This window comes from Panthera tigris, chromosome D3, assembly GCF_018350195.1.
Source record: "Panthera tigris isolate Pti1 chromosome D3, P.tigris_Pti1_mat1.1, whole genome shotgun sequence".
Lineage (NCBI taxonomy): Eukaryota > Metazoa > Chordata > Mammalia > Carnivora > Felidae > Panthera > Panthera tigris.
The window spans coordinates 23,360,322-23,385,374 of NC_056671.1; the positions used below are offsets into that span (position 1 = coordinate 23,360,322).

Genomic DNA, 25,053 nt, shown 5'->3' on the forward strand with positions numbered 1-25,053 from the left:
TTTTACCCCTCTGAACCTCAGTTTCCTTCTCTGTAAAACAGAGATCCTAACAACTGCTCAGCCTCGTTTTTAGAGTTGTCAAGAGACTCAGGGATGTGTATGAGAAGGTATTCCATGTTCCATCCTCTTCAAAATGTACGAAAGGTATGGGCTTGTTATTGTCCTCAGTGGAATGTGCCTTCTGTGTGGGACCACAGGCGTTGTCTTCAGGTTCAGGGGTGGTTCTCCTTCAGCTTAGAAGAGAGAACTATATTATCCTAGACCTAGAAGTAACCCCAGAGCTCACTGGGTCAATGCCCATTGGAGCTAAGGTAGCAAGACCTGAAGCAGGGAGATTGAGTAACTTGTACAGATCGCGCTCCTAGAGATGGAACAACCAGGCTTTGCACAGACATCTGGTCTTCTCTTCCCCCGACAAGGTATCTGCCTGATGGCTCCCACTGGCTTTTGTCAACTTTGTCTCAGACCCACTACAGAGCTGTGTATGGGGGCAGAGGAGAATAATGCAGTGTTTTCTTTTGGCAACAGGAATTAAAAGACATTGTTCTCTACCTTTGCGATACCTGCACTACACTCTGGGCCTTTCTGGATATCTTCCCTTTGGCTTGCCAAACCTTCCAGAAACATGACTTCTGTTACAGGTACAGTAGTAGTTCTGACTGCTGAAGTAGAGGTTCTTGTTGGCATCCTCATTCAGCAGATATTTACTGGGTACTTAGAATGTGCCAGGCCCTCTTCCAGCCTGGGCATACAGCAGTGAAGACGACAGATGAGGCTCCTGCTTGTGTGGAGCCTGCATTTTATTTATTTGTTTGTTTGTTTGTTTATTGTTTTTTAACTTTTGTTATTTTTTTTTAATGTTTATTTATTTTTGAGAGAGAGAGCACGAGTGGGGTAGGAGCAGAGAGAGAGGGAGGCACAGAATCTGAAGCAGGCTCCAGGCTCTGAGCTATCAGCACAGATCCCGACGCGGGGCTCAAACCCATGAACTGTGAGATCAGTGACCTGAATTGAAATCAAGAGTTGGACGCTCAACCAACTGAGCCCCCCAGGCTTTCCAAGCCTACATTTTATTTTATTTATTTTTTTTATTTTATTTTTTTTAAACGTTTTATTTATTTTTGAGACAGAGAGAGACAGAGCATGAACGGGGGAGGGGCAGAGAGAGAGGGAGACACAGAATCCGAAGCAGGCTCCAGGCTCTGAGCCATCAGCCCAGAGCCCGACACGGGGCTCGAACTCACGGACCGTGAGATCGTGACCTGAGCTGAAGTCGGACGCTTAACCGACTGAGCCACCCAGGCGCCCCATCCAAGCCTGCATTTTAGAAGCATTCCCATTTTTAGCCAAGAACTCAGTAGGGGAGGGAATAAAAAAAACACCAACCAAGAATAGGGCAGTGTTAGTTCAGTTCTGTTCTTTCAAAGCCCCTATCATGGGCAGGCACAAGGGAGTAACAGACAATAAGAATTGGTCTGAGGACTTCAGCATCTAGTCTAGAGCACACACAGAGAGACATTCAGATTTGCTCACTTGTGGGGCCAGCTGTTGTGGCCATATTATGAAGTGCTCAGGGAACACAGAGGAAGGAGGCAAAGTTCCGTCTGGTGAAATAAGAGGTTTTAAGATGGTCTTTAAGTGACATCTGGAAGAATGAACAGGAATCTTCCAGAAAGAGTAAGATTACAGTGGTAGGAAGGGCATTCCAGGCAGGCAGAGTGCAGGTGGGAAGGCCCAGAGAGTGTCCAGGGAGTGCCAGGAAGTGGAGTGGGATGAAGCAGGGCCTGGGGCAGTAGGAAAAGGAGCAGGTAAGGAGAGTCTCCAGAGACGTTGGTAGAAGTCAGATTGTGAGGAGTCTTGAACTTGCTCGCGGGGAGTGGGGCCTTTATTCTGTAGGCAGTAGGGAGCCCCTGGAAGATTTATTCGAAAGGAGTTCTAGAAAGATCCTGCCAGGATGAGGAAAGATATAGAGGAGGATATGAGTAAAGAAAGATATAGGGAGAGAGACCCTCCTTGCCCGCTGGCACCACAAGCATCTGTCTGCTCCTTGTGCAGTGAGAAAGGGGTGCATGGCTTGGGCTGGTAACCTGCATGTTGCCTGGCAACAGTGGGGATTGGCTTGTTCTCAGTGGCCTCTGGCTGTTGCTCTTGCCAGGCATCATCTATTCCCACCACTCGCAGGAGCCTCTGGGAGCTACCCAACTCTGTCCACTCAGCCGTCGGTCCATTCAGTCATTTACTTGCCCATTCAACAAAACATTTATCTAGTGCTGACATGTGCCAGAGATGGCAGCTGGTGCTCTGACCCCTCCTGGGTCTCTTCAGCTCGTGAAAATCAGATGTGAGGACTGATCAGCCTCCCAGAAGATGTTAGAATAAAGCACCAATCAGCACTTTCTCCAGAAGAAAGGGGTTAGGATGGGCCTGTAGCTGTCCACTTTTTGAGAAAGGTATCTTTTCTCGTGGTTAAAGTGGCATAAACTGGCAAATGCTCATAAGAAATTTGGAAAATTCTGGAAGGTAGAAAATTAAAATCACCATGAGAGATCAGGCTGTTCTTAGGATTTTGTACCCTGCTTATCTTCACTTATCATAGGAATTTTCTTTCTTTTCTTTTTTCTTTTCTTCTTTCTTTATTCCTTCCTTCCTTCCTTCCTCTTTTCTTTCTTTCTTTCTTTCTTTCTTTCTTTCTTTCTTTCTTTCTTTCTTTCTTTCTTTGTTTCTTTCTTTTTCTTTCTTTCTTTCTTCCTTTAAGTAAACTACTCCCAATGTGAGGCTCGAAATCATGACCCCATCATCAAGAGTCACATGGGGCGCCTGGGTGGCTCAGTCAGTTGAGCGTCTGACTTTGGCTCAGGTCATGATTTTGCAGTTGACAAGTTTGAGCCCTGCATCGGGCTCTGTGCTGACAGCTCAGAGCCTGGAGCCTGCTTCAGATTCTGTGTCTCCCTCTCTCTCTGCCCCTTCCCTGCTCATGCTCCGTCTCTCTCTGTCTCAAAAATAAATAAACATTGAAAAAAAAAAAGAGTCACATGCTCTACCAACTGAGCCAGTCAGCCTCCCCCACAGGCATTTTCCATTTTGTTAAAGCATCTTCTCAAATGTGGCACAGATTGCTTTTGAAAGGGTCTTTGGAAATGGAGGGTAATTTTTGGAAGAACTGACTTTCCTGCAAGGGTCAGTGAAGGCAGGGGAGTGGCTCCACCCATCTTGGGGTGAGGAGGAAGAAAGGAAAACACTGTTGCCTGCAAGTGGCACTGCCTTTGACCCACAAACAGAAACCGCCTGGGGCTGACCCACCCTGTTCACGCTGTGCTGGAGGCCAAGAACGCTGGCTGAGCAAATGCAGCAAGCTCGGTCCCCGCAACTCTCTGGAAGGGGCTACGGCCACCACATAGCTCTACGGCTAATTCTTTCACCACAACCTCCGTCCTCTCAGATATCCTCAAGTATATTGGAGTGTCTCTCTCTGTGGCTTAATTTTATGAATGAATAATACAGTCACATGGTTCAAAACTAAAAAGGTATAAAATATATAACGAGGGGCACCTGGCTGGCTCAGTCAATAGAGCATATGACTCTTGATCTTGAGGGTCATGAGTTCAAGCCCCACATTGGGTGCAGAGCTTACTTTTAAAAAATGCATTAAAACAACAACAAAAATATGTATGTATGAACATATATAGTAGGGAAGGGGGAGAGGAAGACTTTTCGTTATATATATACATATATGTATACATAGACTCACATGCACATAGTACATATAGAATGTGTATACATATATGTATGTAATGAAGTCTTCCTTTTCCCCTTCTTTAGTTCTGTTCCTCATGTATAACCATTGTTGTTAAGTTTTTTATGTGGGGTTTTCCGGAGATATGTATATAAATACACATATACAAGTAAATATGCACATTATATATCACCCCCTCTGCCTTTTAAATTAACTGCTGAAATATGAGTACTGTATGTATTTTTTACATTTAAAAAAATTTTTTTATGTTTATTTATTTTTGAGAGAGAGACAGAGCATGAGTGGGATAGGGGTAGAGAGAGAGACAGAGAATACGAAGCAGGCTCTAGGTTCTGAGCTGTCAGCACAGAGCCCAACGCAGGGCTCGAACCCACAAACCGTGAGATCATGACCTGAGCTGATGTCGGATGCTTAACCACCTGAGCCACCCAGACACTCTGCATTTTATTTTTAAATTTAATGTGTATCAGTACACAAAGCATCCTCAATCTTTGGTATGGCTAGATAGAATTCCATTGTACTGTATGGAATGCCAGACCCCATAGATCGACCTTTAGATTTTTCTTCAGTTGTTTGCTATTACAGAAAAATGTTACAAAGAATAACTGCACATACATCATTTTGCACCTTTGCAAGTATATCTGAGGAATATTTTCCTGGAAGTAGAATCACAAGAACAGATGGTTTGTGCATTTTTAACTTTCACAGATCTCGCCAAATCGCCCTCCATAGGGGTTGTTCCAATTTACCTTCCCACCAGCAATGTATCCTGGCAACACCTGAATCTGTTTGGGCCAAATTGCCCTCTCTTTTTCTGGGTGCCATGCTGTGGTCCTAGTAAAGCCTGTCTCTTTGGGCCTAGTTACCCTCTGCTGTGTACAGGACTACACTAACCCAGAAGTTGCCAGAATTCAGCCGGTCGGTAGTTAAATGTTTATAGAGTACCTGCTACAAATTCAGCATCGTCTTAGGCACTAAGGCTACTGTTCTGGCTTTGGGAAGCTTAAGATGTTCAGAGGAAGAATTAGACTGCTGAAGAGAGGTGGCTGTGTTTTAAGTTGTAAGAGTAACATGTTCTGAGTGCCGTGCACCTAATTCCAGGAAGGAGAAGTCACGTGGGTAAGCATGATCTGGGAGCCTGTCGCTGGGATGGAGAGTTTGAATTTGAGTTGTGATGGGGGGTGAGTGTGAGGTTGTTGAGGTGAGAAGCAAGGTCGGCTACTCCGTGCTAGCTATGGATGTACCAGAGAGAGGAGCTACAGTGTGATGTCATAGGAGGTAGGGAGCTACTGGAAGGTTTGAACCAACAAAAAGAGTGACCTTGGGTTTTTCTCAAACCTCACTGAGTTCTGAGTAGCTCATTGCTACTCTAGCTCATTGCTAGGATGAGCCTACCTGGGTTTTGGTTTCCCAGTGAAAGGGGAATGTAGCTGCAGGTCACTTCTTTTTTTTTTTTTTTTACATTTATTTATTTTTGAGAGAGTGAGACAACGTGAGAGTGGGGGAGGGGCAGAGAGAGGGAGACACAGAATCCGAAGCAGGCTCCAGGCTCTGAGCTGTCTGCACCGAGCCCGATGTGGGGCTTGAACCCACAAACCATGAGATCGTGGCCTGAGCCAAAGTCGGACGCTTAACCAAATGAGCCACCCAGGCGCCCCATAGCTGCAGGTCACTTCTTGAGGCTTTTCCTGGACCATCCACAGCAGGCCAATCTAGGGTAAGCTTAGGGAAGAGCCAGGGAGTTTCTGGGAGAAAATTGTTGTGGTGACAACTGGGGAGCAAGAAATGGGCCTTCCCGCTTCCCGTGGTTTGCTTTGATTTTCTGATGAAGTGTGGTGTTTATGAACTAATCTTGCCTTTTCCCCATGTGTACCTCCACAGACTAGCTTCCTTTTATGAAATTGCAATTCCCGAACTGGAGTCTGCAATTAAGAAGAGGAGGCTTGAAGATAGCAAGTGAGCCGGGGCTAAAACTAAGCATGTTGTCGTGGGAGAGAGAGGCCCTGCCTTCCCCGGGCTTTAACATCCCTATCTCTAAGACAAGGAGGTGGCACCATGGACTGTGCAGCTCTAGCTTCATTGTCCCTACCTAGCAGCCTCCTGGCCCCTGCATCCTAACCTTTTCTCTCCGCTATTGCTCTAAGCTCTTGGTAACTGGCATACTGGTTCCCCACCCACTGTTTAAACTGAGAAGCGGCCCTGGAATCAGCTGGCCTCTCAGGGCCTGTAACCCTTTGCTGACAGTGACTCGTGAGGCTTTCTCAGCTCTGGAGAGGGACACCTGTAGCTGTTGAGAATAAGCTCCCTTCAGGCCTTTTAATCTCCCAAATCTCAGTTTTTGTTTTTTTTTTTCTCTCGGGGGCATTCAAAGGCTGCTAGGTGACCTGTGGCAGAGGCTGTCCCATTCCAGGAAGAAGCTACTGGAGATTTTTCACATCCTCATGAACCAGATTTGCCTCCTCCCTGTCTTGGAAAACAGGTGAGCCCTCAGGAGCAGCTTCCTGGGTAGAAGAACCCCTCCCCAAGCCCAGCAGAGGTATTTCCCTCATGTCATCTGCCCCCTTCCCTGCTCTGGGGTTGCTGAGCAGAGATGGGGAAAGAGACAAATGCCTCTTTCCTCCAACTGGCCTGGGGCCTTGCAGAGGGGCAGGGCAGACAGCAGGGAGGGGAGTTATAGATCCTTTGCATCGAATGAACTCCTCTTCCCTGGTGTCCTGTTCCAGCTGTGACAACATTCAGGGCTTCATTGAAGAGTTCCTGCAGATCTTCAGCTCCTTGCTGCAGGAGAAGAGGTGAGTGTGGCTGAGCGGGACCAGTCCACACAAGGCCTTACATCCCAGAGCCTCTACCCTATGCTCATCATGGTCTAAGGTTCTGGGATTTGTGGTTGGGCAGCAGACCAGTTTGCCCCAGCCCTGTCCCTTCCATCTGCTCTCTGCCTGGCAGGTTCCTCCGGGACTACGACACACTCTTCCCTGTGGCCGATGATGTCAGCTTGCTACAACAGGCCTCAGCAGTCTTGTATCCTACCACAGCCACTTGACAGGACCTGGCCTGGCCAGGTTGGAGTTGGGCTCCTAGGACCCAGAGGAGCAGAGGGAGGTTTATCCCCAGAATACTCAGGTCAGCCAGTTTTCCCCGGAGTGCCCACCAAAGCCCCAGCCCCTGTTTCTGGAGGAGATGACTACTCGGATCCTCGGAGCTGGGTGGGGTAGTGTCCTGCATTCTTTAGGCGTTTACTGAGTGTCTAGGCCCATGTGACCAACATGGACTCAGCCCCACTGTCACAGACCTCATTGCAGGAGAGGAGACAGACAAGTAAACAAGCAGTTGAAGTGTCATATGGGAGAAATCCAGAGGACAGGAAAGCCAAGGAAGGCACCTAACCCTGCAAGCTCAGGGAAAGGCTGTGAGATGGAGGGGCTGTCCAAGCCGAGACCAGCAGAAGAAATTGGAGGTGGCCAATCCCAGAGTTAAGTGTTCCCAGTGGATGGAGGCCAGAGAGGCCCATCTGAGGAGCCCACAGACATTTTGTGTAGATCTCAGGGTGGGGCAGGGGGCCTGGGGTCTAGTGGGAGGAGGCTATGGCATGGCAGATGAGCTGGGGATGAGCAGACCTGCACGGCTCTGGGATGACTCTCACTAAGAAGTTTGGACTCTATCCTACAAGCACTGGGGTGTCATGGGAGAGTGTGAAACAGAGAGTAACAGGGTCAGTTTTATACTTTGGAAAAGCTCTGTCTGGCACAGGGAGGAGAAAAGACTGACCTGAGACTTCTGTGAGGCCCAGGGGCTGGTGAGGATACTGTTGCTGGCATCCAGGGATGGCCGGGGGGCGCTAGGTTAGAAGTGGAGGGAGGGAGTCTAGGGCAACTCCCGGATGTCTGGCTTGGCAGTGCCCAGGGTGGTAGGGAGGAAGGACAGGGAGGAGGGCCTGTGGGCCATTTTGAAGGCTGGGCTAGATTGCGCAGTCTTGCCTTAGGGATACCCTATGGGCCCCCTTTGCAGGAAGCCCTCAGTAGTCAGACAGGAAGCCCCTTTGGCAGTGACCCCATCAGGCAGGCCCTCCTCCTGGGGGTCAGTGCAGAGGAGGTGCTGCTGGCTCTTCCAATTATCAAGTCCTAGGATGCCCCTGGCCCTGTCTTCATCCAGAGCTGCTTTCTGCTGAGTGACAGGTACTAGGTTCCAAGGCTAGCGTGGCCGTGGTCTGGCCTCTTTCCCCAGGCAGCCCTGGTACCTGCAATGCCCACTGGGTACAGCCCAGATAGCCCCTAACACAAGTCATAGGGTCAGATGCGGAGGCAGTATTGAGAAATTATGTTGCCTTAGAGCTAGAGAGGCAGAAAAGGCTCTGGCACCAGAGAGAGAGACACCTTAACGTGTGTCACAGGGACGAGACTCGGACTGCCTACATCCTCCAGGCAGTCGAAAGTGCGTGGGAAGGGGTGGACCGACGGAAAGCCACAGATGCTAAAGACCCACCGGTGGCTGAAGACCCTAATGGGGTCATTGCGATGGTGGAACCAGTCAGTGGACCGTTCTCACATCTGGAAAACTCAGAGGAAGGGGAGGTATGTGTCTGGAGCAACATTTTCCCCTGCTTCCCCTGCCCCTTCCAGGAAACGTGTCCCTTCTTTGTTTCAGCTCTCAGAGAAAAAGGTTTCTTTTGGAGTTGACAGCCCTGAGCCTGCGGGTCAGCTCCGTGCTGCCTTTAGAGAGTCTGCAAGTCCCTTCAGCTGCCAAACCCCCATTTCTCCTCTGTAAAATGAAGTGATGGAGCTTTTTCCACGTGAAATCCTTCCCAGAGCTCTCCTCTAAACAGATCACCATGTAGCTGCTTTGGATGCAGTGGAGAGCAGCATCTGGTCTCACTGCTTAGCCAGCCTGGACGCCCCACCGTGGGACTGCAGGGCTCCACTAAGCAAGTGTGGAAGCCTCTGGTGCTCCAGGCTCTTCCAGAACTCGCCAAATCTATGGCCATACAGATTGCCCACTGAGCCCAGGACTCTTCCCTGCAAGTTGGGAGGCAGTGTGACATAGGGATTAAGACCACAGTCTCTGTGGGTCTCTGGGGTCAGACAGTTCAGGGGTATACCCTCGTTCTGCCACTCACCAGCTCTGTGGCTGGAGGCACATCACTCACATCTAGCCTCTGTTCCCCATGTCTAAGGTGGGGATAATTGCCATCCCTGCCTCCACAAGGTTGTTGGGATTCCCAGAGCTATTGGGTGCAGTGCCCCAAGCCTGGCTGGCCCTGTGCACTATTAACAGATGCTGCTCTCCTTCCTGTGTTAGACTCAGGCCCTGTGGCTGTCACAGGGCCTTGGAAAATGACAGTCCCCTCCACTCTTCCCACCTTCTTCCCCATTTGGCTTCTCTGAGACACAGATGATTTTTATTGTTGTTGTTTTGATTTTGGAATTTCCTTAAATGAAAATCCTAACAGAATTAAGCCGCATCAAGCAGGATATGAACTGAATCCCCCTCATTAAAAAGAATATAATCAAAGGGGAGAGGGGCGCCTGGGTGGCTCAGTCGGTCAAGCGTCCGACTTCGGCTCAGGTCACGATCTCGCGGTCCGTGAGTTCGAGCCCCGCGTCAGGCTCTGGGCTGATGGCTCAGAGCCTGGAGCCTGCTTCCAATTCTGTGTCTCCCTCTCTCTCTGCCCCTCCCCCGTTCATGTTCTGTCTCTCTCTGTCCCAAAAATAGATAAACGTCAAAGGGGAGCATCTCCGTACAGTCCAGGGCTGGTGGTTGCTGTTTCTCTCCAACATCAGCCGTTAACTTGTTAGAGTTGGAAAAGGATTAGTCGAAGCCACAGCCATTTGTGGGGTGCCTAGTCTTCTCCAGGCACCATGCTCAGCCTTATTCTCTTTGAACCATCTGAAACAACTCTGTGAGGTAGAAGGCAGTACTCCCATTTTACATGGAAGAAGCTGGAGTTCAGAGAGGGGAAGTGCCCTGCCCCAAATCACACAGCCAGAAGTAGCTCAATCACTAAGTCATAGAGCCACTCCCTCTTCACGTGGTTTCAGGAATTGGAGACTCAAGAGACCTGGGTCACTTGGCTGAGATCTTGGCCCAGGAATGGCAGGGCCAGGACTCAACCAGGTCCCCTGATTCCTAGTCCTGGGGTATTTGAGGTCTGTTTCCTATCACCCACTTGGCCTGGCCTTTCCCTCCTTCACGGTAGCTCTCTCCACAGTGTATGGGGGCAGCTGCTCCCTTGGGCCCCCCTGTGTGTGGCGTGGAGCTGGACTCCCTCATCTCCCAAGTGAAGGACCTGCTGCCAGATCTTGGTGAGGGCTTCATCCTGGCCTGCCTGGAGCATTACAGCTACAACCCGGAGCAGGTGATCAACAACATCCTGGAGGAGCGGCTGGCCCCTGCCCTCAGCCAGCTGGACCGCAGCCTAGACAGGTGGGAGAGATAGGTGGGAGGGGGTTCATGGCGCCCAGGCTGTCTCAGGGCCCTGGCCAAAGGTGCTCTGGGGGCCTTGTCAGGGCCCCTTCTTAGCTTCTCTGCTTCCCACACCTGTGCCAGAACTCTGCCTTCTCTCTCTTCCCTACGGCAGTGTTCCCTAGCCATTTAAATGAATGGCCTCCTTGGGAACACATCAGAACTTTAGGCCCTCCCGGAGGTTCTCACATGCCCCCTGCAGGGGAGAGAGTGTGCACAGCTGGACATTGCAGCTGCTCCTTGCTGGAGGACCCATCAGAAATGTGGGATGTGACAGAGGGGTTGCTGAGCCTTTTGGAGCTCCAAAGTCTCTGGCTTGCCCCTGTCATTGGCACCTTTCCAGTAGATTCCTGAAGGAGGATGGCCAGAGCTTCTCACTTTCTTCATTCCTACCCTTTCTGAGTTTGACCCATTGCTCCTCTGAAGGCCTGTGGAGCAGCGAGAATGAGTGCACAAATGGGTGTTTCTTCCGCAGACAGACGATGTTTATTGAATAAATGAAGTTAGCTCTGCCTTTGTACAAGTACCTTGGCCACTTTGTGCCCATTTTACAGAGGAGGGCACTGAGGCCCAGAGAGGTCGAGTGATCTTAGCTACCTATGTTATAAGACTGTTGTGAGTGTTCAATGAGGGAGGGAACTTTTGAGAAAATCTCTGAATGGCACATGGGACTGAGGGGGAACTTTGTGTCAGGCATGGCTGCATACCCAGGTAGGGGCCAGACAGGGCAGGTTTTTTAGATCGTGTCTCATGTGGCTGTTGAAGGGGAGTATAGAATCTGATGCATGTAACATGGTTCGGGTCAAGAAAGCACAGGTAGACATCAGCTGACCTTTCTCCCTCGAACTGATTTCTCTGTCACCACCCCCCCCAGACAGGTGAAACCAGACCCGACACCCCTGCTCACATCTCGTCACAACGTCTTCCAGAACGATGAGTTTGATGTGTTCAGCAGAGATACAGTGGACCTGAGCCGGGTGCACAAAGGCAGGAGGTGAGTGCAGTGGGCTGCAGGGTGCCAGGCACCCCAACTCTGTAAGTGCAGTGAGAAAATTGAGAGAAACTAAGGACTCTGTGTTTACAGAACTGGCTTGAGTTTTGGCTCAGTGTCCCCCCAAGCAGTCCAGGACCTGTGTGCTCCCAGCAGGCAGGAGCAGGTTCTCTGATACTTATATGGTAGGCTCTGACTCTGACAGGGTTTTTTTTTGTTTTTTGGTTTTTTTTTTAATGAATCCCCTTGTTGATAGCAAAAGGCCAAAGGGACCTAAACTGTTCCCCTCTTCCCTTCCTACATCTTGGGATGTGTCAACCATCAAATCTCTGGGTGATAGAGCTGAGCAGTACTTCCTAGAAGCTGCTCCTCGACCTGATTTTCTCCATTCTGTGGCAAAATGAGAAAACTAAGGACCTGTACTAAGTCACTTTTCAGAAGGTGAACATACTCAATTTTAAGGTCTTTCTACTTATTTTTAGTTTATGTCCTTCCTACTTTTTTGGCATTGAAAAGTCCATTTATGATTTATTCATTCATTCAACAAATATTTGCCTGGTGCTCATGGCATACTAGGCCCTGGATTTATCAGGTGCTGGAGGTGTAGTGGACAGTGAGACAGACATGGCCCCTGCCCCTGTGGAGTTTTCACTAATCACTTTGTCAAACAAGCAAAGTAAAATTGCAAATATAACAGGCACTGTAAGGTGCAGGTGTGCAGACTTCTGAACCTCTGGTAGAGGATTCAATCCAGAGAGGAAAGCTTGAGGAAATGACATGGGACCAAGAGTGGAAGTGTGAGGAAGGGCCAAAGGGCCAATTCTGTAAAGAGCGGGGAAGGAGAAACTTTCTAGGCAGAGTGAAAAATAGACGCAATGGCCACGAGGTCATGGGGAACATGATGAGGGTCCCATGAGCTGACATGTTTTGGAAAGATCACCTGGCTTTGGAATGGAGGCCCACTGGAGGGACCAAGAGTCAGTAGTGATGATAGAGAGTTCAAGAGAAATGACAAACCCTTGACAACACTATGCTAGCCCCTAGAGTTCTACTAAATTGTATTGGTTCATGAAATCCAGAAATCTGGGAACTGCTGGATGAGTACAGCCTGCCCTCCCCCCATCGTATATATGGAGACAGCAAGGTTCAGAGAAGGGCAATGGGGGACCTGCCCCGTTCTTGTGATAGGAGCCCCAGTGGCAGAATTACAAGCTGCTTCTTCGGTGAGGGCCCCGTGCTGGAAGCTTGGCTGGCTGAGGGCTTTGGGGAGCGGGCACAGGGCAGCTATAAAGCCATCTGGCTGGCTGGACAGGAAGCATTTGTAAACTGCTTAGTCACACACGTTGCGACATCCCCAGATCCCAGGCAAGAGATGTTATCCTACATCTGTGGCCACTGTTCCAGGTCTGAATGACCCTCTGCAGGTTCTGTTGTGGAGAAAGAGGCAGATGAGGAGGGCCGGGCCCTGCTCCTAGGGTACTACAAGCTGCCAGGTGGAAAGTCTAGGAGGCAAATGTTTACTGAACTCCTTGTGCTGGGTAGCCCAGGGGCTGGGGATTGCAAAGAGGCAAAGCCTCCATTCATGTGTTCATTATTTACTTATTCATTCAGCAAATATTTATTAAGTGATCTACTAGTGCCAGATCCTGTGCTAGATACCAGGGAGACAAGGTGAGCAGGGCACCCGGGCCTCGCTCTCAAACGACGCAGAGACTGTGGGAAAGATTTAAACCATTAAACAAGTAGTGACAGAGTGGGAGAGATGCCGGGGTGGGGCATACAAGGGCCTCCATAGGGACTCTTGTCCTAATCTGGGCAGGACAGTCAAGGGGCACATGAGAAAAGTAGCACAAGGTCACGCTTGAGTTACAATGTGTGTATGGGTTAAATCAGATAGGATGCACTCAGTGGCTCAAGTAATAGGGAAACCTGTCCCTTGTACGAAAGGGAGTTGCAAGGTAGGTCTGTCTAGGTTTGGTTAACCTGTGGTACAGCCTCATCATCAAGGATACATCTTTTCCATCTCTGTGAGCTAGTTCCTTCGAAGCCACTGGGTGGCCACAGCTGTTTCAGCCATGACCTCCAGAAATGACAGTGCCAAGAGGAAGTCTGGACCAGGTCTTCCTGTGTTTCTCTTATAGACCAGGAAGCATTTCCCAAAAGTCTCCAGACTCCACTCACATCTCAGCGGGGAACTGGGTCACAGGGCCAAGGTCCAGGGCTCCAGGAGAAGGGGGAAAGGTGGAAAGACCCGAATCAAATGAGGGTGTGTTAGGAGTGGGGGTGAGGTAGAGGGTGGCTGTTGGGTAGAGGCCAAGCACATGTGCTGCAGGTATACCATAGCTACATGAAGGAGGCGGTGTGTATAAGGTGGGGTCCCATAAATTCTTTGGACTGAACAGTGGTACCCTGGAAGATTATGAGTGTTCTCCCTCAAAACAGGCTCTATGGCCAAAAAAGTCTGTGCACTTTCTTCTTGGTGAGTCACAGAGCACATTAGCACATTAAAGGCTCTGATAAGTCCTGCAGTAAAAAAAAATAGGATTCATTTTGTTGAGCCCAGTATGTGCCAGGTTCATTTCTAGTCATCATCTTATTTCATCCCTGGAATGCAGAATTAAGATTTGGCAAGGAGAGGCACCTGGGTGGCTCAGTCGGTTAAGCGTCTGATTCTGGTTTCGGCTCAGGTCATGGTCTCATGTTTCGTGAGTTCGAGCCCTGCATCAGCCTCTGCGCTGACAGTGCAGAGCCTGCTTGGGACTCTCTCTCTCCTACTCTCTCTGCCCCTCCCCTGCTCACTCTCTCTCTCTCGAAATGAATAAATAAACTTAAAAAAAGACTTGGCAAGGATAAGAAGCTTGCTTGTGATCGCACAGCTCAAGAAGTACCCCAGCAAACTTGAGTCAGTAGACCTGTGTTCTAGCACTGTGGCTCTGCTGGTAGAAGCTGTGTCACCTTGGGAAAGTTGCTCTGCCTCTTGGGTTTCCTTACCTATAAAAGAAGGGGTTTGTTGCCTCTACAGGTCCCTTAGAAGTTCAGAGGTGGCAGTCACACCCCTAAGGGCCAGTTTGAGTTGGGCCTTGAAGGATAGGCCGGAAGAAGTGAGGAGGGGAAGAGTGACTCAGCTTCAGGGAAGCCCACACATTCCCTGGGTTCCCTGAGGAAGCACCTGCTCCGAAGAAATCTCTGAAGCCACTGTTGCCTGTGTTTCCAGACTTGACTGGAGTTTAGGCCTCAGATGAATCTTTTCCTGGCTGGTTTTGACCCTCACTTTTCTTTTCCTTCCTGGCTCCAAAGGGGGTCATGGGACCAAAGCTGCACCTCCCTGGACGGGGATGCCCAGGGCACCAGGCTCCTCTGTCCCTGCCTGTGTCCTGTCCCAGGTGGGTGGGTGGAGTTTGCAAGGCTTATTTGGCCCTGCCAGGGAGCCACATAACTAGAGGCCCACAGTGGGGCCTTCCGCACAAGAACTAGGGACTGGATGGACCAGGAGCTGTGGGATGTGGCAGAAAGGACAGTGATACTTCTCATTCATCCTTGGACGCCTGGCTCAGCACAGGCCCTGGCACCTGGTAGGCCCTCAGGAAATGTATGTGGAATGAGTAGATGTGTTCCTTCCAGTGGCACTAAACACCCGGGCCCCCTTCACTTGCTCTCTCTTCTCCAGCCCCACCCAGCCTGGTGAAGAGAGCCAGGTAGGAGCCAGGGCCACAGGCACAGGCCCCTTTCCTGGCGTCATACAGAATTTCCCTGTGGACCAAGAATTTTCCCTGGTCTAGATCAAATGCTGCCGCCCCCCCTGCCGACCACCACCTCACAGGGCCTCCATTTCCCACCCCTTCTCCCCCCACCCCCACCAGCTAGACCCCCTAAGCCAGGGGGTCTTGTTTCCAGGGCATGCTTGCGTCCATTCAGCACATTTCATGTTAGCTGCCATTTGCCTTCGACCCTCACTGGACTGTGAGTTCCATGAGGACAGATCCAGATCTTCCTCTTTTTTGAATCTCTCCCCAGCTCAGCCTTAGTACCCTCCCTGGCATGTAGTAGGCCCTTAGTAAAAACTACTGAAGGAAGCCAAATCCTGACCTGCCCCAAGCTCCCAGGCAGATAGCCTGAGAGACTCAGACCCCTGTCCCTCCCTGCACCAAAAGCCAGTTAATAGAAGATTTTAATGGAAGCTGTCTATGACTTTGTATCTCTTCTTCTTTTTCTTCTTCTTCTTCTTTTTTTCCCCCTACCTTTGATACATTCCAGAAAACTGATTTCACAGCTAAGCTGGATTTTCTTGCCTGGCATCTCATATTGATTTTCCCCTGCAGGGCTAGAAACTACATTCCACCGGCCTATGTGTGAGACAAGCCAGGTTTTTCTACAGATTTGCAAAGCCACAGTCGAGAGGCCTCAGTCCCGGCTGAGGCTCCGCCACAGTTCATTGATCCCAAACACGTCCCTCTCCTTCCCTCCACCACACCCACCCACCACACCTCACCTGTGATATAACAGGAGTTTAACTTTTGGGCTTTTTCTTCCAATGCAAACTGACATAGACGATTGAACTGTGGAACAGATAAAAGGTCTCCGTGAGGAAGCAGGGGTAGGAGGAAAAGGGCAGGACCCCTGCTTGCCCCTCACACCCCGGAGGTCCCCTGTGGCTCCCCTGAGCTCAGTTAGAAGGTCACATATGGCCTTTCTCTTTCTTTTTTTGTTTTGTTTTAATTATTTTTTGAGAGAGAAAGAGAGAGAATAAGCGGGGGAGGGGCAGTGAGAAAGAGGGACTGAGGATCCCAAGCAGGCTCTGTGCTGACATCAGAGACCCTGATGTGGGGCTCAAACTCACAAACCATGAGATCATGACCTGAGTTGAAGTCGGATGCTTAACCGACAGCCATCCAGGTGCCCCTGGCCTTTGTCTTTCTTAAATTTTTGTTTTCTAAAAGGTTCAAATAATGCCAGGAGTAACCATTGTCATTTGGTGGGGGACTTAACTAGCCCTCTCTGTACATTGACTTATGTAAATTATATGTACTCATAGGAACAGCTTGTTTGGCTGGCTTTCTGTCTTTTATACAAATGGGATCATACCATATACATTTTTCTGCAGCTTGCTTTTGTCCTTGGGAATAAGTCTTAGAATTCTCTCTGCATCAGCACAAACAGTTGAATGTCATTCTTGATAACTGCCGCCTGGCGTTCTGTAATAAAGATGTGACACAACATTTGGCCATTTCACTTGTGATGGACACTAGTTGTTTTCTATTTTTCGCTGTTACAAACAACACTGAAAAGAAAATTCCGGATCAGACCTCTTAATGCTCAGGGCCAACGTTTCCCTCAGGTGGGTGCCTCAAAGAGGAATTTCCTGGCCAAAGGGCGGGCACATTTTACATTGCAACAACTGTTTTGGAATGCCTCCCAAAGTGTCTGGACCTGGTCACGTGGGCACTCCCAGCGGTGAGTCCCACCTTCCCACACCCCTGCCAGTGTTTGATACCACTTGTCACAGTTTGTGCCAGCCTGAGCCTGTGGTGCTTTGGACCCTGGCACTTGCAGCCTTCAAAGCCTCATGGTTTTCTGCGCTGTCCCCTCGAAACTCCAGGAAGGAGGAGAACACGCGGAGCCTGCTGAACGACAAGCGGGAGGTGGTGGCACAGCGGCAGCGCTACGAGCAGTACAGCGTGGTGGTGGAGGAGGTAGGTGGCCCCAGGCCGTTGGGCCTTCGCCGGGTGGGGGAGAATCAGCCAGCCCTGGGCCCCTCGGCCCCACGCTTCTGCTGTTGCAGGTGCCGCTGCAGCCAGGTGAGGGCCTGCCCTATCGCGGGGATGACTATGAGGACGAGTACGATGACACGTATGATGGCAACCAGGTGGGCGCCAACGATGCTGACTCGGATGATGAGCTCATCAGCCGCAGGTGAGGCCGCAGGGCAGCTAGAGGGCGGAATCCCAGGGGCACAGCGATTCTCCCAAAGCCTCTTGTGTACACAGCTGGGGAGACCAAGGCCCTGATTACGTGAGCAAGTCAGTGGTAGAGCCAGGGCCCAAACCGAGGCCTCTTGACTCCTGGTCCAGTGCTCCCTCCACCCCCAGTCACTCCCTTGGCCATTTGGCCCAACCCATCCTGAGTGGGGCAGCATTAATTTGGTTTCAGGCAGTCATTTTACATTGTTCTTTTTAACTACAGAAAACTCTCCCCAATAGAACCTTACAGAGATTTCCCAATGCAGATAAAAGCAGAGCTGCCCCAGCTCTGGCTAAGCCCCCATATCAGACTCTGGTACCCTCAGAGGGTCCGGGGACTGGAACAAAGCTGGCTTGAAAAGCACTTTGTTTTTTTTCCAGCTGCCTGAGCCCATCCCCATCCTGACAGCCCCCTCTCACCCAGCCTGATTCCCTCCTCCCTGAGGCTCCCTCTCCAGGTTTAATCTAGTCTTTGATCTCACTTTCTCTCTAAACCCTCAGGCCCTTCACCATCCCTCAGGTGCTGAGAACCAAAGTGCCTGGAGAAGGGCAGGAAGAGGACGAAGACGAGGAGGAGGAGGAGGCTGAGGACGAGGCTCCCAAGGTACCTCATTGGCAGGTGGTAGATGAAGGGGAGGGTGTGGTTCTGAAGGGCAGATTGGGAGCACCGTGCCCCTGCTTGCCTGCAGCTGGCTTTCAGGCAGCCCCAGCATCCCTGCCCAGGAGAAGAGGGGCTCCTTCAAGCCTGAGATGCCCACTTGGAGAGTTGCTGGCTTAGAACTCCCCTCCACTACTCAGTGGAGGCTCAGGGGCCAAGCCTTTGAGCTGCTGGGTTCATGAGGCCCAGGAGCCTGGGGGCCGAGAGAGGGGCAGGCAGTTCTTGGCCACCATGCTCAGGATGCCAGTTCTTAAACTCACAGAGGTGTTAGAGCCCAAGGGCCCTTGGAGGTCATCTGGGCTGGTGGGTTTGCAAATTGTATTTTTTAGCAGCTGAACTTTTTCTTCAAATGAAATCTTAACTAGAACCTCAACATATGAAACAGATAAGGACGGGATTGCTCAGCTTGAACCCGAGTGGCACCCTGGGACCCCCTGTATCCCCTCATGCCCTCCCACCAGGGTGACAAATTCAGATGTGTCCAGGCCAGGCTACCAGGATAAACGAGTAGTGGGTCCTGATGGAGACTGTGACTAGTGGAACAGAAGTACACATACCCTCTGCCCAAGGGGCTCCTCAGCATAAATGTAGGCCTAGGGCTTCCAGGGCTTTCCCTTCTTCCCAGGCAAGAGGTCAGCCTGGATTTTTATGTAAAATCTCCCAGTTTTCAAATGTTATCAGTTGTACGTGTGTGTGTGTGTGTGTGTGTGTGTGTTAACAGTACAGGCCACCAAAAGCTATCTGTGGTTCTTAGGCCACAGCTTTTCCTGCTGCTAGTCTAGACTCCTTTGTTTGTTGATCCCTCCCCCCCCCCCAAAAAAAACAGTCTTTGAGAGAAGGTACTCCCTTGGGGCACCTGGGTGGCTCAGTCGGTTAAGCATCCGACCCTTGATCTCAGCTTAGGTCATGATCTCACAGTTTGAGGGTTCAAGCACCACATCAGGCTCTGTGCTGATGGCAGAGAGTCTGCTTGGGATTCTTTCTCTTCCCCCCCACCTTCTGTCTCTTGCTCTCCCCCCAATACATAAATAAAAACTTAAAAAAAAAAGAGTGGGTACTCCCATAGCACATTGGTGGTGGTGCTAGAATGAGAACGAGTCAGCTCCCAGGGGCAGCTTTCTTGGCTTTCAAGACCCTATGTGGCCTCTCATGGTGGCCATCTTGGCCTGACCCCCATTTGTCATCCATGCTCCAGCTATGGTCCACTCGCCCCCTCATGCCTGTGCAGGAAGCCTCAGTCCCTTTAGCTGCCTCCCCATCACAAAAGAGGTGGGAGGGACGGAGGAGAGAGGCTTCAAATGGAAACCTTGGACCAAGCAAGGGTGTCTCCTTCTAGGACATCACCCTGCCATAGCCTGGCTTTCCCCCACTCCTAGCATGGAGGCATCAACAAGATCCAGTCAGGCACAGCCTCACCACAGCTTTGGGAAATAGAGAGGCTCATGACTCTAGATTTTTTTTCTCCCCTCCCCTCCACAGCCCGACCATTTTGTGCAGGACCCAGCGGTGCTGCGGGAGAAAGCAGAAGCCAGGCGCATGGCCTTCCTTGCCAGGAAGGGGTGAGCATTTTCAAGCGCTGTTTCTGGTGGGAGGGGACCCATCCGGGAAGGGCTCAGCCAACCACCTAGGAAGCCCACACGTAAACCCTGAGTGCTTTACATGTATTAATTTAACCCTCACAACAGCCCTATGAAGTAGCCACTGTTATCATTATCCTTACTTTACAGAGGAAGAAACAGGCCCATCCCCATCCCTAAGCCCCCCTCTCCTTATTGTGGGCTGTGGTCAACCCACAGCGGGTCCTTCCCTCAGCCAGGGACCCATCCAGAGGCAAGGCTCAGAGAAGAGAATTCACTAGACACAGGACCGGCCAAAATCCCCACAGCCCTGCCCTTGCTGGGCTCCATTTCTTCTCCCACTGGAAGCTGGGACATGGGTTTCCTGGCCCAAGCCGTGTGTCCTCTCCCAGAGACCTCTGAGAAAGGCAGTGAGCTCTTCCCATCTCCTGGGGTGGGTTGTTCTTCCCTCAGGTACCGGCACGACAGCTCCACAGCAGTGGCCGGCAGCCCCCGGGGCCACGGGCAGAACCGTGAGACAACCCAGGAACGCAGGAAGAAGGAAGCCAACAAGGCGACGCGAGCCAACCACAACCGGAGAACCATGGCTGACCGCAAAAGAAGCAAAGGCATGATTCCATCCTGAGGCCGCCATGGCAGGGCCAGCCGGGAGGCAGCGGCACCAGACCTGCCGGGCTGAGTTACCATAGCCTTGGGTCTCCTCACCAGTTGGCCTCCTGCCAGGGCCCCAAGTTCAACTCCACCCCTCAACAGCCTCAGCTTTGCAGCCCCTGAGAAGGCCGCCTCATCGTCCACCAGCCAGCCGTGAGCGCCTTCTTGCAGAACACACAGTGCCTTATCCCACAGCGGAAGAACCCCTGGGGCAGGAAGAACCCCAGCAGGCAAAAGGGATGGGGACAGAGCCCCAAGGCAAGCCCCACAAACCTCGTGCAGCAAGACACCACTTCTCTTTTACCCCGGACGGCAGGAAACCTGTAAATTTAAAAAACAAAAACAAAAAAAGGCCTGCAAATAAAATTTTTGACCCTTTCAAGCAATGCTCCATGATGTGCCCATGGCCCGCTCCCCCTGTATCCCATTCTTCAGTGACGGCCACCATCAGGAGGGCAAGAAAGCCGGATGATCACCCGCTCTTCTCCTCAGCCTTTGGCGCTTGCGTCTCATTGTAACCCCTCCTGATGTTGCCCTGCTTTGCCGTGTGGTCCTGAGCACATCACTCCCTTCTCTGAGTATCCAGTCCCTGCTCGTGGAAGGAAGAGATAAAGGTGTGAGGTCCTGTGGTCCTTCTGTACCCTCTCGTTCAGTCCCTGCGACCTCCACCTAGGGAGGTAGGTACTATTTCCTAGTGTATGTGAGGTCTAGGTGAGGAAGGTGAGGCACTGAGAGCTGAAGCTGCCTGCCCAGGCAACAGCTAGGAAGTAGGAGAACAGGGATTAGACCCTCAGTCTGACCCCTGGTCTTTATAGGGTTCTAGACCCCCATAGGTGGTATCATCACCGTCTCTTAGCTGACTCGAGGACGCCTTTCCAGTAACAGCCAAAACCTGAGCTTGGTACTTCCTGGTTGTGTGTACACTCCATCAAATCCTCCAAAATCAGGGGGTCAGAGACCAGAAGATACAAATGAGGATGTCACTGCCAAGCCCTGTTGAAGGACTTGGACCTAGTTCCTCAAAACCTCCTCCCAGTGTGTGTGTGGGGGGTGGGGGGGTGGGGGTGGGCAGGCAGTTGGTTCACAGTGTGGCAGCAGCTGGCAGGCATCCTGATTCCCGCCTCCCCCCCCCCCCCCCCCAGAACACTGCCAATCAACAGAGGATCAGCAGTGGGGTATTTGCTGGCCTGATCCTACCCAGCCTAGCCTGAAGTCCATCCATGGATCCAGGCCCCTGCCCAGCTGGACCTTGACAAATCACCGTAGATGCTTGTGCAATTTATTTGCACGTGGGTAGGATGAGTGTCTGGAGCAGCCAGGCAGACAAGCACTTGACGAATTGGTTTTGTTAGGTCAGCTGCACAAGTGAAAATCAATAGCAATTCCTCTGAGCCGCACCAGTTCTCCTGGTGCATTTGAGATGCAGAGCGGAGATGGGAGTGGTGTCTTCCCCTCGAGCTGCTGAATTAGGTGAGATCAGGCTGGGGGTCAGCCATTCTGACAGGCAGCAGGAAGACTCTGTTTCCTCCCAGAGGCATTTGCCAGGGACCATAGAGGCAAGAGTCATTTGTTTTCTCTCTCCCTGAGCTCCTCAGACCTAGCTCTTGTTCCTGGAGCAAGGTGAGGTGAGTCGGGGGAGCTCTGGGCTTTACCTACCTTACTTGTTACGGTTCACACAGCCCCTCTCACCTTCATTTTGTCATACGTAGCTCCTGACCGCTCGGAGCGGTGTTCAAGCCTCCTACTGGCATCCTGGTTTAAAGGATTTGAGAAGACAAGCAATTTTTCAAATTTCCCAGAATGTACTGCTAGGTCAAACTGGATCTCCCTTGAAGAATCATGTTCTTTCTCATTTCAGATCTTGAGGGCACCCTTTCAGGGATGCTTTGCAAACACCTCACTCAGGATCATCCAGAACAGTGCTGGTCGGCACACCCCTTCACCTCTCAGGGCCTCAGTTTTCCCATCTGCAAAGTGGGTATATTGGTCCAGGTGAATGGTTTCCACCTGGTGCCAATTAAATCCTCTGAGGAGGCCCCAAGGTTTAAGATGAGCAATGGCACAAGTGTTACAAGTGAGGTGGGATGGGAGTCTGGACCCTGCTCACTTGATCACTGGGCCCCATCACCCCACTACTCCTAAGCAGGAATTTCTAAGTGCCTTCTCTACACCCTGTTAGAGAACATGACTATCACAGGCATTTCCTAGGAAGCTTGTACGACCTAGTGCCTCCAAGAGGACTTAGGACTTTGAGTGTCTTTGTTTCTAGCTCATGAGTGGCAATGATGGCAGACATGTTTGTTTGAACAGTGCTTCTGTGCCTCTGTGAGATAGGTAGGGCAGAGCCTGTCGTTGATAAGAAGGGACCCGGGAGCCCAGGGAGGGCAATGAACTTGTCCAAAGCCCATGGCAAGTTAGCAGCAGAGCCTGGATGCAGATCCTTTTTGAGTTCCAGGTACAGTCTGGCAAAGGAAGTGATTGGCAAGAACCTCCCTGTCCCTGTCACACTGGGAGCTTGGGCTAAATAACACAGGGAAGGAAACAAACAAAACACAAAAGTAAACCCACCAAAAATGCAGGGGGGTGGTTATAGAGCCCCCTTCTTTAAAATGATGTCAATGAACTCTTAATAGCAATGTAAAAAACTAAATATTGACAAATAAGTTGTTTGAGTTTTTTTTTTGAAGAGAATAAATTGAATGGTAATGCATCATGATTGTGAAAATATTTTTTAAAAATTTGAATACAGACCAAGTCTGGAAAGGAATGTGCATAAATGAAAATGATGGTAAGACCATGATATTTGTAATGAGAATAAAAGCACTTACTGAGTACTTACCATGACTAGAGTATCTGCTGGGCACTTTCCTTATGTTACCTTGTTTGATTCTCACAGGGTAGGTACAGAGGAGAAAAGGTCAGAGAGGGTAGGTGACCAAGGAGGGATTCAGTCCCAGGATTGTCTCCTAAAGCCCATGCTCTTAACCCCTAAACCACATGCCATTCCTTTCTTGCCCCCACATCCTTATCCTTGTTACTGCTGTTGCTACAAAGGAGAAAATAACAAATCAAATAGCTGCAGAACAGGAGGATGGGAAGTCCCGTTTTGTCAGGCCAGGTTGATGGGACTCCACTAGTATGCACGCTCCACCATTGGACACTCAGATCTCAGATGTCCTGCTGCATTTTTTTCCACTTTTTGTTTTCAGATCCGTGCATCCTTTCCTCTGTGTGTCCAGTCTGCCATTGAGCCCTCTGAATGATTCTTCATTTTTATGTCCAGTCCCTCTCCAGGGGAAGCAGAGAAAAGGCTGGGAGTGGAGCTCTCTCAGCTAAGAGGAGAGCAGCAGAGCCCGAGGGGCACTGAGGCCAGGGAGGGGGCCAAGAGGCCAGGGCCAAACGCTCCAGGGTGGATAAGGAAGAAGGATGGGAGAGACCGAGGGAGCCCCAAAATTAGGACCATAGGCCAGGACATGGCCTGGACATTTGTCCAGAGCTCCCAGTATTTACTGCCTGCCCTCAGGGTTTGGGTCAGCCAGGTTGGGAGGACCACGGGAGGAGAGGATAAATGCATCCACCCAGCACATGTGGACCAAGATCTACTAGGTGCCAGGCACTGTGTCAGGCATGAGAAAGACTGGGCCCCCGCCCCCATGGAGTTCACAGTCCAAGGCAAGATCTGGGTATTAAGATGTTTTGGGAAAATGATTTAGTCACAGCTGTGCTAAGCCCTAAAAAATAAATGAAGAATATACCACACAGAGGGGCGCCTGGGTGGCTCAGTTGGTTGAGCGTCTGAGTTCGGGCTCAGGTCATATCATAGCTCGTGAGTTCGAGCACCATGATGCGCTCTGTGCGGACAGCTCAGAGCCTGGAGCCTGCTTTGGATTCTGTGTCTCCCTCTCTCTCTCTCTGCCCCTCCCCCACTCTGTCTGTCTCTGTCTGCCTCAAAATAAACAAAGAATATACCACACAGATATCTCCCAATCATTTTTTCTGTTTACCTTTTTTTTTTTAACTGTAGCTTTTCTCTCTCTAAGTTTTCCCAGCATCATAGACAAGAGTTTCAGTTTGGAGACTCACTAAAGTGAAACGTGAATGGAAAACAAAACAAATAAATGAAGAAATGAACAGGCAAGGAGAACAGAAAGAAGCCAAGAGCAACGAGACTTTCCAGAAGCAAAGGATAGTGGTCACAGTGTCAGGCAGCAGCTGGGAGGTCAAGCAGACTAAGTAGTGGGGCTCACTGGGCCACTGCCCCAGCTTGGCCAGGAAGTGATGGGGAGGCAGCCAGTGGGAAGAATGGAAGGCGAGGAAGAGAAGGCAGGAGAGTGGGCCCCTCTTCTAAGGAACTTGGCATCAGAGAGGAGGAAGAGGGAGCTCAGAGGTGAGGAGGGAATGTTGGAACCCCGACCGTGTTGATGGGAGGTGCCAGAGCTCTAGGAGACCCACTTGGGGGAAGGCTAGTCCCCAGATCAGACTGGTGTCCCTTGCTAGCTAGATCCCTGGATGCTGGGGCAGGAGGAAAGGGCCTTATGGCCAGAGGCTGCTTTTGCCAATCTGTAGCCTGAAGCAAGGTAATGCAGTCTAAAGGTTACTTTCTCCACCTATGCGTGTGTGTGGGGATGGAGGTGGTCTTAGAATCAAATTCACATCACACTGGAAATTCTCTTCCAACAATCAATAATCATCAAGAGAATTTTACACAGCTGGCAGACCCAGGAGGGCCTTAAAGGGCATTTTGTCCAGAATTTCTCAACCTATTTAAACTCCCAACCCTCCCCGAATGTCAGACCCTGGGATTTTAGGTTACCCCCACCACCACCCCACCTCCCCTGGGGGGTGGGGAGGTTTGCCCTGCTTAAGAATTCGCTGGGCTTCCATGGTGCTCTCCCAGCCATGGAGGTTATATCAAGATTTACTCTCTGTGGTCTGAATTACAAAAATAACAGGCACTTAATTCTAGTTTCCCAACTATGAAATTATGACATTGAATATGGTTTTTC

At 50.7% G+C, this 25,053-nt stretch overlaps 1 protein-coding gene across 2 annotated transcripts in view; it reads left to right on the forward strand.

The window, feature by feature from the left end:
• Positions 1-20,429, forward strand: part of ASCC2 (activating signal cointegrator 1 complex subunit 2) — a 40,638-nt gene extending 20,209 nt beyond the window's left edge. For both annotated transcript variants that reach the window (XM_042961851.1, XM_042961852.1), the window contains 13 exons: positions 529-641; positions 5,636-5,710; positions 6,126-6,233; positions 6,478-6,546; positions 6,701-6,775; positions 8,145-8,325; positions 9,960-10,174; positions 11,088-11,207; positions 16,801-16,894; positions 16,984-17,114; positions 17,663-17,765; positions 19,299-19,378; positions 19,850-20,429. In XM_042961851.1, the coding sequence (XP_042817785.1) occupies positions 529-641; positions 5,636-5,710; positions 6,126-6,233; positions 6,478-6,546; positions 6,701-6,775; positions 8,145-8,325; positions 9,960-10,174; positions 11,088-11,207; positions 16,801-16,894; positions 16,984-17,114; positions 17,663-17,765; positions 19,299-19,378; positions 19,850-20,021 (1,536 nt within the window). In that variant the 3' untranslated portion in view covers positions 20,022-20,429. The remainder of the gene's footprint in view (positions 1-528; positions 642-5,635; positions 5,711-6,125; positions 6,234-6,477; positions 6,547-6,700; positions 6,776-8,144; positions 8,326-9,959; positions 10,175-11,087; positions 11,208-16,800; positions 16,895-16,983; positions 17,115-17,662; positions 17,766-19,298; positions 19,379-19,849) is intronic.
• Positions 20,430-25,053: the final 4,624 nt, after the last annotated feature.